The sequence below is a fragment of the Podarcis cretensis genome (assembly GCF_951804945.1).
Source record: "Podarcis cretensis genome assembly, chromosome: Z".
NCBI lineage: Eukaryota > Metazoa > Chordata > Lepidosauria > Squamata > Lacertidae > Podarcis > Podarcis cretensis.
Genome location: NC_137184.1, coordinates 51,016,254 through 51,032,603, shown reverse-complemented (window position 1 = coordinate 51,032,603; position 16,350 = coordinate 51,016,254). Strand labels below are relative to the sequence as shown.

At 57.3% G+C, this 16,350-nt stretch overlaps 1 protein-coding gene across 1 annotated transcript in view; it reads left to right on the top strand.

Moving 5' to 3' along the window:
• The first annotated feature begins 366 nt into the window (after nucleotides 1-366).
• LOC307208274 (small ribosomal subunit protein eS4-like) overlaps nucleotides 367-16,350 on the top strand; it is a 52,756-nt gene continuing 36,772 nt past the window's right edge. The window contains 2 exon segments of the mRNA XM_079962930.1: nucleotides 367-450; nucleotides 1,058-1,135. Coding sequence (XP_079819056.1) covers nucleotides 448-450; nucleotides 1,058-1,135 — 81 coding nt within the window. The 5' untranslated portion in view covers nucleotides 367-447.

Genomic DNA, 16,350 nt, shown 5'->3' with positions numbered 1-16,350 from the left:
GAAAAGCGTGGTGTTATTTCCGTAGACGCTCTCGTCTTCCGTGAAATAAAACGGGATTTCATCCCCCCAGAATGGTGTCGGGGTGTCTGTGCACAAACAGGGCTCAGAGAGTTTGGGACGGAGGTGGGGAGGGGGGGAACAGCCTGCTCCCGGGGCCGAGGAAGAGATCCGTCTTGGTCCCCAGTTCGTGGGGGACTGGACTGGATACCTCTTGGGGTACCGGCTCTATCTTTTGGGTGGAGATTCCTGCATTTCAGGGGTCAGACTAGATGCCCCTGGGGGATCCCATTTCATTGGCTGTGAAGCCCCCGCGCGGTACGATGCCACTCCCATCCACCAGGCGTCGCTGCGGGCTGCGCTATGCTTCGTCACCCCGCCCTTTCCGACCCGGATATATAACCCCCGGCCAGCAGAAGTGCTCTCCTTTTGCGTTGAGAGCCCGCAGCCATGGTGAGTGCTTAGGGTATGGGTCGGTGGAGCGATCTGTCGCCGTCCGAGGCGGTGGGGCCTGGGGCGCGGGAGACGCCACTCTTCTGTGGGGCGGGGAAACGGAGGCGCCGTGTCTGGGCTCTCTCGGTCTTGGGGGGGGTGCGAGCATGCACAGTACAGGCCGCAGGGAACCAGGCCGCCGGCCAGACATGCCCTCTAAACCAGTCTTTCTCAACCTGTGAGTCCCCAGATGTTGTTGGATTACAACTCCCATCACCCCTAGCTAGCAAGGCCAGAGCTCAGGGATGATGGGAGTTGTAGTCCAACAACATCTGGGGAAAGCGATCGCTTAGGAAGGGGCCTGGGGAACTGCCTGCCACTGGACTGGGGCGCAGGAGCGGGACTGGGTGGGTTGCCCTAAGGGAGAAGGGGAGCCCAAGGATGCTCGACTAAATGGGAATAAATTAAAATGGCAATTACTGAAGAGCTGGGGGCGGGTTCATAGAACAGGGGCGGCTGGAAGGGGCCCGAGGGTCATCTAGTGCAGCCCGCTGCCTTGCGAGAATGATCTGCTTAAACATCCAGGCAGATTCGAACCCACGCCCTTTGCCTGCTTTCGCCCCCTCAGGCTCGAGGACCCAAGAAGCACCTGAAACGGGTGGCAGCCCCCAAACACTGGATGCTGGACAAGCTGACGGGAGTCTTTGCAAGTATCTTTTTGTAATTACCGTTTACAAGCTGTCAGGGACTCAGCGGGAGCGCAGGGAGGAGAGGAGATGGAGAGCGAGGGGGAGCAATCCGAGGGCAGCGTAGGAGAGGATGACAGCAGCCCGATAGATTCCGTGAGCCTCTCCAGCGAATCGGAAGATTCACAGAAGGGGGCGCCGATGGGCAGGGCAAGGGGGGACCCAAGGGGGACACCCCAGAAACAAGGGGCCAGCGGGGACTCCCAGAGCAGCAGTTGGAAATCAGGACCAGCTTCCCCACCAGAGCGTAGTGGGGGGGAGGAGTCCCAGGTATCAGAGCCCACATATTCACCACCAGCGAGAGAAGATGAGTCAGGGGTGGCCACGCCTCCATCGGAGAGCGAGGGAACGGTCAAGAGGAATGTTGCAGGCTGGGCGCGTGCGCCAAGTTCAAAGGTACAGGCGAGCGGCACAGAAGGTAGCCCGGATAGGGAACCAGGTCCTAAAGCCAGCCGGAAGGAGGGGGAAGAATCATCAGGGTCAGCGTCAGAGGAGTCCAGAAAGGATGAAACCCTAGCGGGCAGGAGGGCCCAGAGGAGAAAGGAACTTAGGAAGAGGTGGAGCAAAGCGAGAGTCTTAAACTGGTGTGGAAGGGGCGGAGACTCAGATGGGACTTCGCCGGTCTAGGGTTGAGATGTAGAGCTGCGCGCTGCGGCTTTAAAATGGAAACTGAACCTCAATAAAGACTTTTGCACATAACTACAGCCTAGCATTGGTCCTCTGTGAGCTGGGACCTAGAGGCAGCTCTGACAGTAAGTCCCGTCTCTGCAAAGAACCTCGCAACGTGAGAGGACGCAGCGAGGGGCGAAGATTGGTGCTTCGCGAGCTCACAAAAGCAGCACAAGATGACTACCGAAGAACAACTGGCAGCTCTGCAAAACGCCGTGACACAAGTTAACGCAGAAATACTAGCGGCCAAGAGGAGAGAAGGATCTGCAAGTCAGGTTGGAAATGTTGACTAAACAGGGGCTACCGGGAGCAAAATCAGAGGGGATTGGGCTCGGGAAGAGAGGAGGGAGCCTTGTGTCTCATTTCGATGGGGGTCTGCAGCAATATCCTAACTTCAGAGCAGACGTAGTTTTTGCGCTAAAGTTGCTGGAGAAGGACTTTAGAGATGAGCAGGAGAAAATAGGCTTCATACTAACGCATCTCCATGGAGAAGCTAAAGCGTGGTTGCGCAATCTGTGGAGAGATAATGATCCAGCCCTCCAAAACGCAAAAGCCTTCATTAAGGCAATGGACGCTTGTTTTTTATCAGAGATAGATGTGGATGTCGCTAGAAGAGAGATTCATGGTTTGAAACAAGGCAGAGCCACTGTAAGGCAATATCATTCCCGCTTTTTTGCATTGGTCAACGCGCTGGGATGGGAAAAAGACTCAGCGTCCGTCAGGGACCTGTTCTGGGAGGGACTGAACGGGGCTGTGAAAGACGAAATCGCAAGGGGGGAGAGACCACGGAGCACTCAAGAAGTGGTCCAGAAAGCGATGACGATTGGTGTGCGGCTGGAAGAACGTCCCTGGAGCAAAGACGAAGGGCATTGGGGACGCACGCCAGCAAGAGCACCTCCTTTCGTTCCCAGAGACTCAGCGCGCACTCAATCCACGCCTCCACTGGGAGGGGGAGAGGAGCCGATGGAGATAGGTGGTGCCAGGGCTCAGTCAGCAACCAGAGCCCTAGCACCAGAAGCAGCCAAAGTGAAGCCTCCTAGAGGGAACAGGAAGTGTTACATCTGCGAAAGTCCTCAGCATATGGCAAAAGAGTGCCCCCAGAGGCTCCACAAGCACAATGCAGCCTCAGCAAAAGTAACAGAAGCAGTTCAGCAGAGAGAACCACAGCAGGGAAACGACGAAGTCTGGCTGGAAGCAGAGCCACTGGGGCCCAGCCAGACGAGTCAGTGAAGCAGTCCCCAGGAATCTTACAGCCCACAGACCCCCTCCCGCCCAAACCAGTGGTGCAGCTCACCGCAACACTCCAGTTTCCCAATGGGCTCACCATGGAAGTCCCTATTACTATTGACTGTGGTAGCAATGCAGACTTTATAGGAGTGGATTTCATCAAGCAACATAGCATAGCGCTCCTGCCTGCCACGATGCCCCTAAAAGTGGTGACAGTCGATGGAAGAGAATTGCTGGGGGGACAGGTGGTACAGCAAAGGCCGCCAATGGTGATGCGAATTGGAAATCACCGCGAAGTTATCAGCTTCAATGTCACCCAACTGTCAGACACGCCCATAGTGTTGGGCATGAGCTGGTTGGACAGGCACAGCCCAGCATTGGCATGGTACCAGCGTAAATTGACCTTCTGCTCCTCCTACTGCGCAGAACATTGCATCATGACTAACCAGGAGGACGAGGGGCAAGAGGATGACCCACAGCTACAACTGGGCATGCTGCAAGCGGTACCCGACAAGTACAAGGCGTTTTTGGAGGTCTTCTGTGAGAAGGAAGCGGACAAGCTGCCTCCCCACAGACCCTACGACTGCAAGATTGACCTCCTGCCAGGGGCAACGCTGCCGACCGGAAAACTGTACTCCATGTCTGAAGACGAACTGCAAGAGCTCAGGGAGTTCATAGATCACAATTTGAATCGGGGATTCATCCGAGAATCCAAAGCAGTGGGGGGCAGTCCTGTGTTCTTTGTGAAGAAAAAAGACACGCCCCAGAAGAGGCTGGTAGTTGATTTCAGAATCTTAAACTCGAAAACCAAGCCCACGGCTTTCCCGATGCCCAAGATCGACGACTTGCTCGCGACGGTGAGGAAAGGACGCATATTCACCAAGTTGGATCTACGAGGGGCGTACAATCTTATACGCATGCGGGAGGGCGACGAGTGGAAGACGGCCATGTTTACGCCCTTGGGCACCTATGAGTATAGGGTTATGCCCTTCGGTTTACAAAATGGCTCCCACTGCTTCCAAGCCTTCATGCATCACGTGTTAGCGGGGCTCCTCTACAAGAAGTGCGTCTGCTTCCTAGACGACATTCTGATCTTCTCGGAAATGCAGGAGGCTCACGAGAGAGATGTCAAGGAAGTCCTGCAAAGACTACGGGAGCACAGGCTTTACGCCAAACTGGAGAAGTGCCAGTTCGACATGACGGAGGTGGATTTCCTGGGCTACAAGCTGTCTGATAAGGGAATCGCCATGGACAGCGCCAAGGTACGATCAGTACTGGACTGGAAAAGCCCGCGCAATCGGAAGGAGGTCCAGAAGTTTGTCGGCTTTGCTAACTTTTATCGCAAGTTCATCAAGGGTTTCGCTATGCAGACGGCGGCCATCACGGACACCCTCAGCTCCAAGAAGAAGAAGTTCATCTGGACGGAGCAGGCGGAGCAGTCCTTTCAGAAACTCAAGCGTCTTTTCGCTTCCGAGGAACAACTGCTACATGTGAACCCCAGCAGACCCATGAGGGTGGAGACGGATGCCTCCGACAGAGCCGTGGGGGCAGTCCTGTTGCAGCAAGACCGCAAGGGGATTGGAGGCCGTGTGCTTTCTACTCCAGGAAACTCAGTAAGTCGGAGCAGAACTACACCAACTAGGACAGAGAGTTGCTGGCCATTCATGCAGCATTCAAGGCGTGGCGGCACTTCCTCATCGGAGCCAAACACATGGTGCAAGTTCGCACGGACCATAAGAACCTGGAATACTGGCGCACGGCGCGGTTCCTAAACCAGAGGCACATCCGCTGGGCGGAGTTCTTTACGGATTTCGACTTCAGGATAGAATATATCCCCGGAGACAACAACATCATGGCTGATGCGCTATCCAGGAAGCCGCAGTATCTGGAGGAAGCAGCACCGGTAGCGGCCAAACACATTTTCGCACCTAAGGCGTGGGCATGCGCTTCGGCCACCGTGGACCTGGAAGCCATACGGCGCGAGCTGCGAACGGATTCCTTAGCACGATCCAAGATGGAGGAGGTGCGCAGCGGCACAGCGAAAGACGACGAGTTCCAGATACGCGACTGTCAGAGGTGCCTCCAGGTCCCAGCTCACAGAGGACCAACGCTAGGCTGTAGTTATGTACAAAAGTCTTTATTGAGATTCAGTCTCCATTTTAAAGCCGCAGCGTGCAGCTCTACGTCTCAACCTTAGACCGGTGAAGTCCCATCTGAGTCTCCTCCCCTTCCACACCAGTTTAAGACTCTCGCCTTGCTCCACCTCTTCCTAAGTTCCTTTCTCCTCTGGGCCCTCCTGCCCACTAGGGTTTCATCCTTCCTGGACTCCTCTGACGCTGACCCTGACGATTCTTGCCCCTCCTTCCGGCGGGCTTTAGGACCTGGTTCCCTATCCGGGCTACCTTCTGTGCCGCTCGCCTGTACCTTTGAACTTGGCGTGCGCGCCCAGCCTGCAACTTTCCTCTTGACCGTTACCTCGCTCTCCGATGGAGGCGTGGTCAACCCTGACTCCTCTTCTCTCGCTGGTGGTGCATATGTGGGCTCTGACACCTGGGACTCCTCCCCCCCACTACGCTCTGGTGGGGAAGCTGGTCCTGATTTCCAACTGCTGCTCTGGGAGTCCCCACTGGCCCCTTGCTTCTGGGGTGTCCCCCTTGGGTCGCCCCTTGCCCTGCCCATCGGCGCCCCCTTCTGTGAATCTTCCGATTCGCTGGAGAGGCTCACGGAATCTATTGGGCTGCTGTCATATTCTCCTACGCTGCCCTTGGATTGCTCCCCCTCGCTCTCCATCTCCTCTCCTCCCTGCGCTCCCACTGAGTCCCTGACATCCATCCCCCCTCGAAGCCCCCCCTTCCCCCTCCCCCTCTTCTGGCGTGGGTTCCGGGTGCTCCAATGCTGTGGGGGTGCATGCCGGATACAGGTCTTCCCCCCTGGCATGCTGCCAGTCCGTGACGGGTACATCGACGTCGCTCTCCTGCGCTTCCATCTCGTTGCCGGTGTGCTCGAACCCAGGGTCCTCCCCCAACCCGTCCATGCCCCCTTGTTCCCCCATTTCCTCTGGGGAGTCTGCGTGCCAGGGCCCTCTGAGCAGTCTCCTGCGCCACTCCTCCTCGGGTTGAGTGTCCCACCAATAAGAGCGCTCCGCACCCAAGTCTGAGACCGACCCCTCCGGCGAGGTAGTCTCTGGAACCGTCTCCTCAACCGAGGAGAACCCCTGAAACGTACTGGCTGAGAGTGTGGGGGTGAAAAGATATTCGTCGAAATAATCCTCCGGCATGGGCCTGTGTGGGAAGAGTGCGTGGAACTCGTCTTTGAGGTAGTGCTCCTCCACCGCATAGTACGGCACCCAGCTGTTGGCGCTGGCCGGGGCACCTTCCCTTGCGATGAGATATTCGACCCCCTCTTCCCCCCATCTTGAGTCCAAAATCTCCGTCACCTCGTTGAGTGGCCCCGCCCTCGGCGGCCCCCCTGTCCTGGGTGCGTCACTAAGCGGACTGGGAGCCGTCCCTTGCTCCTCAAACCTGTGAGGTGCCTTGTAGGGCGTTAGCACCGATCTATGAAAGACTGGGTGCATTCTGGAACCCTCCGGTAGTGTCAAACGGAAAGCCACTGGGTTGATCTGTGCCTCGACTAGGTAAGGGCCCAGCTGCTTGTGTCCTAGCTTCTTCTTAGCTAAGGATCTGGCCGGCACTGCCTGGGCCCCTAACCAGACCCAGTCCCCTACCCGTATGTCCTCCCCCACTCTTCTGTGTTTGTCTGCTTGCACCTTGTATGCGTGTTTTGCTAGGTCTAACTGTCTACGGAGCTGTTCATGGACCTCCTGTAACTCCTCTGCCAACGCCTCTGCTCCCTGCGGCTCCCCCTCCCCCTCTTTCTCTAAGCCCGGGAAGGTCCTGGGATGTCGCCCGTTGTTAGCGAAAAACGGTGTCACCCCCATGGACACGTGTTGTGTGTTGTTGTAGGCAAACTCGGCCAGGGGCAGGTAGTCCACCCAGGTCGAGGGCTGCTGGTTGGCGTAGCATCTCAGGTACTGCTGCATGACGGCGTTGACCCTCTCCGCTTGTCCGTTGGTCTGCGGGTGTCTTGCCGACGCTAGGTTGACCTTGACGTTCAGGATCCCCATCAGCTTCCGCCAGAAACTCTTGGTGAACATGTCGACTACCACGAGTACTGCCCCTCGAGCTGGGCAGGTCAGTGACAAAGTCCAAGGCCACCCTCTCCCACGGTTGGGACGGGGTCTGTAGCGGTTCTAACAGTCCCGCCGGCGGTCTGTGTACTGGTTTGGCCCTTTGGCATGTGTCGCACCTCGTGACGTAATCCGCAACTTCTCCCCGCATCTTGGGCCACCAAAAGTCTCTGGCTACTAATTCCACCGTCTTTTCCTTGCCGAAATGTCCGGCGCTGGGTGCGTCGTGTAGCTGTTGCAGTACTGTTGCGCGGAGTTCATCTCCCGGTACATAGATGGCCCCCTTGCGGAGGAGCAGTCCGTCGCGTATCTGGAACTCGTCGTCCTTCGCCGTGCCGCTGCACACCTCCTCCATCTTGGATCGCGCGAAGGAATCTGTTCGCAGCTCGCGTCGTATCGCTTCCAGGTCTACGGTGGCTGAAGTGCATGCCCACGCCTTGGGTGCGAAAATGTGTTTGGCCGCTGTCAGAGCTGCCTCCAGGTCCCAGCTCACAGAGGACCAACGCCAGGCTGTAGTTATGTACAAAAGTCTTTATTGAGATTCAGTCTCCATTTTAAAGCCGCAGCGTGCAGCTCTACGTCTCGACCTTAGACCGGCGAAGTCCTGTCTGAGTCTCCTCCCCCTCCACACCAGTTTAAGACTCTCGCTTTGCTCCACCTCTTCCTAAATTCCTTTCTCCTCTGGGCCCTCCTGCCCGCTAGGGTCTCATCCTTCCTGGACTCCTCTGACGCTGACCCTGACGATTCTTGCCCCTCCTTCCGGCGGGCTTTAGGACCTGGTTCCCTATCCGGGCTACCTTCTGTGCCGCTCGCCTGTACCTTTGAACTTGGCGCGCGCGCCCAGCCTGCAACTTTCCTCTTGACCGTTACCTCGCTCTCCGATGGAGGCGTGGTCAACCCTGACTCCTCTTCTCTCGCTGGTGGTGCATATGTGGGCTCTGACACCTGGGACTCCTCCCCCCCACTACGCTCTGGTGGGGAAGCTGGTCCTGATTTCCAACTGCTGCTCTGGGAGTCCCCACTGGCCCCTTGCTTCTGGGGTGTCCCCCTTGGGTCGCCCCTTGCCCTGCCCATCGGCGCCCCCTTCTGTGAATCTTCCGATTCGCTGGAGAGGCTCACGGAATCTATTGGGCTGCTGTCATATTCTCCTACGCTGCCCTTGGATTGCTCCCCCTCGCTCTCCATCTCCTCTCCTCCCTGCGCTCCCACTGAGTCCCTGACATCCATCCCCCCTCGAAGCCCCCCCTTCCCCCTCCCCCTCTTCTGGCGTGGGTTCCGGGTGCTCCAATGCTGTGGGGGTGCATGCCGGATACAGGTCTTCCCCCCTGGCATGCTGCCAGTCCGTGACGGGTACATCGACGTCGCTCTCCTGCGCTTCCATCTCGTTGCCGGTGTGCTCGAACCCAGGGTCCTCCCCCAACCCGTCCATGCCCCCTTGTTCCCCCATTTCCTCTGGGGAGTCTGCGTGCCAGGGCCCTCTGAGCAGTCTCCTGCGCCACTCCTCCTCGGGTTGAGTGTCCCACCAATAAGAGCGTTCCGCACCCAAGTCTGAGACCGACCCCTCCGGCGAGGTAGTCTCTGGAACCGTCTCCTCAGCCGAGGAGAACCCCTGAAACGTACTGGCTGAGAGTGTGGGGGTGAAAAGATATTCGTCGAAATAATCCTCCGGCATGGGCCTGTGTGGGAAGAGTGCGTGGAACTCGTCTTTGAGGTAGTGCTCCTCCACCGCATAGTACGGCACCCAGCTGTTGGCGCTGGCCGGGGCACCTTCCCTTGCGATGAGATATTCGACCCCCTCTTCCCCCCATCTTGAGTCCAAAATCTCCGTCACCTCGTTGAGTGGCCCCGCCCTCGGCGGCCCCCCTGTCCTGGGTGCGTCACTAAGCGGACTGGGAGCCGTCCCTGGCTCCTGAAACCTGTGAGGTGCCTTGTAGGGCGTTAGCACCGATCTATGAAAGACCGGGTGCATTCTGGAACCCTCCGGTAGTGTCAAACGGAAAGCCACTGGGTTGATCTGTGCCTCGACTAGGTAAGGGCCCAGCTGCTTGTGTCCTAGCTTCTTCTTAGCTAAGGATCTGGCCGGCACTGCCTGGGCCCCTAACCAGACCCAGTCCCCTACCCGTATGTCCTCCCCCACTCTTCTGTGTTTGTCTGCTTGCACCTTGTATGCGTGTTTTGCTAGGTCTAACTGTCTACGGAGCTGTTCATGGACCTCCTGTAACTCCTCTGCCAACGCCTCTGCTCCCTGCGGCTCCCCCTCCCCCTCTTTCTCTAAGCCCGGGAAGGTCCTGGGATGTGGCCCGTTGTTAGCGAAAAACGGTGTCACCCCCATGGACACGTGTTGTGTGTTGTTGTAGGCAAACTCGGCCAGGGGCAGGTAGTCCACCCAGGTCGAGGGCTGCTGGTTGGCGTAGCATCTCAGGTACTGCTGCATGACGGCGTTGACCCTCTCCGCTTGTCCGTTGGTCTGCGGGTGTCTTGCCGACGCTAGGTTGACCTTGACGTTCAGGATCCCCATCAGCTTCCGCCAGAAACTCTTGGTGAACATGTCGACTACCACGAGTACTGCTGTTTTGCCCCTCGAGCTGGGCAGGTCAGTGACAAAGTCCAAGGCCACCCTCTCCCACGGTTGGGACGGGGTCTGTAGCGGTTCTAACAGTCCCGCCGGCGGTCTGTGTACTGGTTTGGCCCTTTGGCATGTGTCGCACCTCGTGACGTAATCCGCAACTTCTCCCCGCATCTTGGGCCACCAAAAGTCTCTGGCTACTAATTCCACCGTCTTTTCCTTGCCGAAATGTCCGGCGCTGGGTGCGTCGTGTAGCTGTTGCAGTACTGTTGCGCGGAGTTCATCTCCCGGTACATAGATGGCCCCCTTGCGGAGGAGCAGTCCGTCGCGTATCTGGAACTCGTCGTCCTTCGCCGTGCCGCTGCACACCTCCTCCATCTTGGATCGCGCGAAGGAATCTGTTCGCAGCTCGCGTCGTATCGCTTCCAGGTCTACGGTGGCTGAAGTGCATGCCCACGCCTTGGGTGCGAAAATGTGTTTGGCCGCTGTCAGAGCTGCCTCCAGGTCCCAGCTCACAGAGGACCAACGCCAGGCTGTAGTTATGTACAAAAGTCTTTATTGAGATTCAGTCTCCATTTTAAAGCCACAGCGTGCAGCTCTACGTCTCGACCTTAGACCGGCGAAGTCCTGTCTGAGTCTCCTCCCCCTCCACACCAGTTTAAGACTCTCGCTTTGCTCCACCTCTTCCTAAATTCCTTTCTCCTCTGGGCCCTCCTGCCCGCTAGGGTCTCATCCTTCCTGGACTCCTCTGACGCTGACCCTGACGATTCTTGCCCCTCCTTCCGGCGGGCTTTAGGACCTGGTTCCCTATCCGGGCTACCTTCTGTGCCGCTCGCCTGTACATTTGAACTTGGCGCGCGCGCCCAGCCTGCCACTTTCCTCTTGACCGTTAACTCGCTCTCCGATGGAGGCGTGGTCAACCCTGACTCATCTTCTCTCGCTGGTGGTGCATATGTGGGCTCTGACACCTGGGACTCCTCCCCCCCACTACGCTCTGGTGGGGAAGCTGGTCCTGACTTCCAACTGCTGCTCTGGGAGTCCCCGCTGGCCCCTTGCTTCTGGGGTGTCCCCCTTGGGTCGCCCCTTGCCCTGCCCATCGGCGCCCCCTTCTGTGAATCTTCCGATTCGCTGGAGAGGCTCATGGAATCTATCGGGCTGCTGTCATATTCTCCTACGCTGCCCTCGGATTGCTCCCCTTCGCTTTCCATCTCCTCTCCTCCCTGCGCTCCCACTGAGTCCCTGACATCCATCCCCCCCTCGAAGCCCCCCCTTCCCCCCTCCCCCTCTTCTGGCGTGGGTTCCGGGTGCTCCAATGCTATGGGGGTGCATGCCGGATACCGTTCTTCCCCCCTGGCATGCTGCCAGTCCGTGACGGGTACATCGACGTCGCTCTCCTCCGCTTCCATCTCGTTGCCGGCGTGCTCGAAACCAGGATCCTCCCTCAACCCGTCCATGCCCCCTTGTTCCCCCATTTCCTCTGGGTAGTCTGCGTGCCAGGGCCCTCTGAGCAGTCTCCTGCGCCACTCCTCCTCGGGTTGAGTGTCCCACCAATAAGAGCGCTCCGCACCCAAGTCTGAGACCGACCCCTCCGGCGAGGTAGTCTCTGGAACCGCCTCCGCAGCCGAGGAGAACCCCTGAAACGTACTGGCTGAGAGTGTGGGGGGTGAAAAGATATTCATCAAAATAATCCTCCGGCATGGGCCTGTGTGGGAAGAGTGCGTGGAACTCGTCTTTGAGGTAGTGCTCCTCCACCGCATAGTACGGCACCCAGCTGTTGGCGCTGGCCGGGGCACCTTCCCTTGCGATGAGATATTCGACTCCCTCTTCCCCCCATCTCGAGTCCAAAATCTCCGTCACCTCGTTGAGTGGCCCCGCCCTCGGCGACCCCCCTGTCATGGGTGCATCTCTAAGCGGACTGGGAGCTGTTCCTGGCTCCTGAAACCTGTGAGGTGCCTTGTAGGGCGTTAGCACCGATCTATGAAAGACCGGGTGCATTCTGGAACCCTCCGGTAGTGTCAAATGGAAAGCCACTGGGTTGATCTGTGCCTCGACTAGGTAAGGGCCCAACTGCTTGTGTCCTAGCTTCTTCTTAGCTAAGGATCTGGCCGGCACTGCCTGGGCCGCTAACCAGACCCAGTCCCCTACCCGTATGTCCTCCCCCACTCTTCTGTGTTTGTCTGCTTGCATCTTGTATACGTGTTTTGCTAGGTCTAACTGTCTACGGAGCTGTTCATGGACCTCCTGTAACTCCTCTGCCAATGCCTCTGCTCCCTGCGGCTCCCCCTCCCCCTCTTTCTCTAAGCCCGGGAAGGTCCTGGGATGTCGCCCGTTGTTAGCGAAAAACGGTGTCACCCCCGTGGACACGTGTTGTGTGTTGTTGTAGGCAAACTCGGCCAGGGGCAGGTAGTCCACCCAGGTCGAGGGCTGCTGGTTGGCGTAGCATCTCAGGTACTGCTGCATGACGGCGTTGACCCTCTCCGCTTGTCCGTTGGTCTGCGGGTGTCTTGCCGACGCTAGGTTGACCTTGACGTTCAGGATCCCCATCAGCTTCCGCCAGAAACTCGAGATGAACTGGCGCCCCCTGTCGGACAGGATAGACCGTGGCAGGCCGTGTACCTTGAACACGTGGTCTATGAACAGCTTGGCTGTCTGTTCCGCTGTGGCCACCTTCGCGCAAGGAATGAAGTGCGCCATCTTGGTGAACATGTCGACTACCACGAGTACTGCTGTTTTGATCCCTCGAGCTGGGCAGGTCAGTGACAAAGTCCAAGGCTACCCTCTCCCACGGTTCGGACGGGGTCTGTAGCGGTTCTAACAGTCCCGCCGGCGGTCTGTGTACTGGCTTGGCCCTTTGGCAGGTGTCGCACCTCGTGATGTATTCCGCGACTTCTCCCCGCATCTTGGGCCACCAAAAGTCTCTGGCTACTAATTCCACCGTCTTTTCCTTGCCGAAATGTCCGGCGCTGGGTGCGTCGTGTAGCTGTTGCAGTACTGTCGCGCGGAGTTCATCTCCCGGTACGTAGATGGCCCCCTTGCGGAGGAGCAGTCCGTCGCGTATCTGGAACTCGTCGTCCTTTGCCGTGCCGCTGCGCACCTCCTCCATCTTGGAGCGCGCGAAGGAATCTGTTCGCAGCTCGCGCCGTATCGCTTCCAGGTCTACTGTGGCAGAAGCGCATGCCCACGCCTTGGGTGCGAAAATGTGTTTGGCCACTACCGGTGCTGCTTCCTCCAGATACTGCGGCTTCCTGGATAGCGCATCAGCCATGACGTTGTTGTCTCCGGGGATATATTCTATCCTGAAGTCGAAATCCGCAAAGAACTCCGCCCAGCGGATGTGTCTCTGGTTCAGGAACCGCGCCGTGCGCCAGTACTCCAGGTTCTTATGGTCCGTGCGAACTTGCACCGTGTGTTTGGCTCCGATGAGGAAGTGCCGCCACGCCTTGAATGCTGCATGAATGGCCAGCAACTCTCTGTCCCAGATGGTGTAGTTCTGCTCCGACTTGCTGAGTTTCCTGGAGTAGAAAGCACACGGCCTCCAATCCCCTTGCGGGTCTCGCTGCAACAGGACTGCCCCCACGGCTCTGTCGGAGGCATCCGTCTCCACCCTCATGGGTTTGCTGGGGTTCACATGCAGCAGTTGTTCCTCGGAAGCGAAAAGACGCTTGAGTTTCTGAAAGGACTGCTCCGCCTGCTCCGTCCAGATGAACTTCTTCTTCTTGGAGCTGAGGGTGTCCGTGATGGCCGCCGTCTGCATAGCGAAACCCTTGATGAACTTGCGATAAAAGTTAGCAAAGCCGACAAACCTCTGGACCTCCTTCCGATTGCGCGGGCTCTTCCAGTCCAGTACTGATCGTACCTTGGCGCTGTCCATGGCGATTCCCTTGTCGGACAGCTTGTAGCCCAGGAAATCCACCTCCGTCATGTCGAACTGGCATTTCTCCAGCTTGGCGTAAAGCCTGTGCTCCCGTAGTCTTTGCAGGACTTCATTGACATCTCTCTCGTGAGCTTCCTGCGATTCCGAGAAGATCAGAATGTCGTCCAGGAAGCAGACGCACTTCTTGTAGAGGAGCCCCGCTAACACGTGATGCATGAAGGCTTGGAAGCAGTGGGAGCCATTTTGTAAACCGAAGGGCATAACCCTATACTCATAGGTGCCCAAGGGCGTGAACATGGCCGTCTTCCACTCGTCGCCCTCCCGCATGCGTATAAGATTGTACGCCCCTCGTAGATCCAGCTTGGTGAAGATGCGTCCCTTCCTCACCATCGCGAGCAAGTCGTCGATCTTGGGCATCGGGAAAGCCGTGGGCTTGGTTTTCGAATTTAAAATTCTGAAATCAACTACAAGCCTCTTCTGGGGCGTGTCTTTTTTCTTCACAAAGAACACAGGACTGCCCCCCACTGCTTTGGATTCTCGGATGAATCCCCGCTTCAAATTGTGATCTATGAACTCCCTGAGCTCTTGCAGTTCGTCTTCAGACATGGAGTACAGTTTTCCGGTCGGCAGCGTTGCCCCCGGCAGGAGGTCAATCTTGCAGTCGTAGGGTCTGTGGGGAGGCAGCTTGTCCGCTTCCTTCTCGCAGAAGACCTCCAAAAACGCCTTGTACTTGTCGGGTACCGCTTGCAGCATGCCCAGTTGTAGCTGTGGGTCATCCTCTTGCCCCTCGTCTTCCTGGTTAGTCATGATGCAATGTTCTGCGCAGTAGGAGGAGCAGAAGGTCAATTGACGCTGGTACCATGCCAATGCCGGGCTGTGCCTGTCCAACCAGCTCATGCCCAACACTATGGGCGTGTCTGACAGTTGGGTGACGTTGAAGCTGATGACTTCGCGGTGATTTCCAATGCGCATCACCATTGGCGGCGTTTGCTGTACCACCTGTCCCCCCAGCAATTCTCTTCCATCGACTGTCACTACTTTCAGGGGCATCGTGGCAGGCAGGAGCGCTATGCTATGTTGCTTGATGAAATCCACCCCCATAAAGTCTGCATTGCTACCAGAGTCAATGGTAATAGGCACTTCCATGGTGAGCCCATTGGGAAGCTGGAGTGTTGCGGTGAGCTGCACCACTGGTTTGGGCGGGAGGGGGTCTGTGGGCTGTAAGATTCCTGGGGACTGCTTCACTGATTCGTCTGGCTGGGCCCCCGCGGCTCTGCTTCCAGCCAGACTTCGTCGTTTCCCTGCTGCGGATCCCTTTGCTGAGCTGCTTCTGTTACTCTTGCTGAGGCTGCATTGTGCTTGTGGAGCCTCTGGGGGCACTCTTTTGCCATATGCTGAGCACTTTCGCAGATGTAACACTTCCTGTTCCCTCTAGGAGGCTTCACCTTGGCTGCTCCTGGTGTGAGGGCTCTGGTCGCTGACTGAGCCTTGGCACCACCTATCTCCATCGGCTCCTCTCCCCCTCCCAGTGGAGGCGTGGATTGAGCGCGCGCTGAGTCTCTGGGAAAGAAAGGAGGTGCCCTTGCTGGCGTGCGTCCCCAACGCCCTTCATCTTTGCTCCAGGGACGTTCTTCCAGCCGCACACCAATCGTCAGCGCCTTCTGGACCACTTCTTGAGTGCTCCGTGGCCTCTCCCCCCTTGCGATTTCGTCTTTCACAGCCCCGTTGAGCCCCTCCCAGAACAGGTCCCTGACGGACGCTGAGTCCTTTTCCCATCCCAGCGCGTTGACCAATGCAAAAAAGCGGGAATGATATTGCCTTACAGTGGCTCTGCCTTGTTTCAGACCGTGAATCTCTTTTCTAGCGACATCCACATCTATCTCCGATAAAAAACAATCGTCCATCGCCTTAATGAAGGCTTTTGCGTTTTGGAGGGCTGGATCATTATCTCTCCACAGATTGCGCAACCACGCTTTAGCTTCTCCATGGAGATGCGTTAGTATGAAGCCTACTTTCTCCTGCTCATCTCTAAAGTCCTTCTCCAGCAACTTTAGCGCAAAAACTACGTCTGCTCTGAAGTTAGGATATTGCTGCAGACTCCCATCGAAATGCGACACCAGGCTCCCCCCTCTCTTCCCGAGCCCGATCCCTTCTGATTTGGCTGCCGGTGGCCCCTGTTTAGTCAACATTTCCAACCTGTTTTGCAGATCCTTGCAGACAGCATCTGATTCCTCTTCTCTCCTCCTTGCCGCTCGTATTTCTGCGTTAAGTTGTACCACGGCTTCTTGCAAAGCTGCCAGTCGTTCTTCTGTAGTCATCTTGTGCTGCTTTTGTGAGCTCGCGAAGCACCAATCTTCGCCCCTCGCTGCGTCCTCTCACGTTGCGAGGTTCTTTGAAATAAGAGACAGGACTTACTGTCAGAGCTGCCTCCAGGTCCCAGCTCACAGAGGACCAACGCTAGGCTGTAGTTATGTACAAAAGTCTTTATTGAGATTCAGTCTCCATTTTAAAGCCGCAGCGTGCAGCTCTACGTCTCGACCTTAGACCGGCGAAGTCCTGTCTGAGTCTCCTCCCCCTCCACACCAGTTTAAGACTCTCGCTTTGCTCCACCTCTTCCTAAATTCCTTTCTCCTCTGGGCCCTCCTGCCCGCTA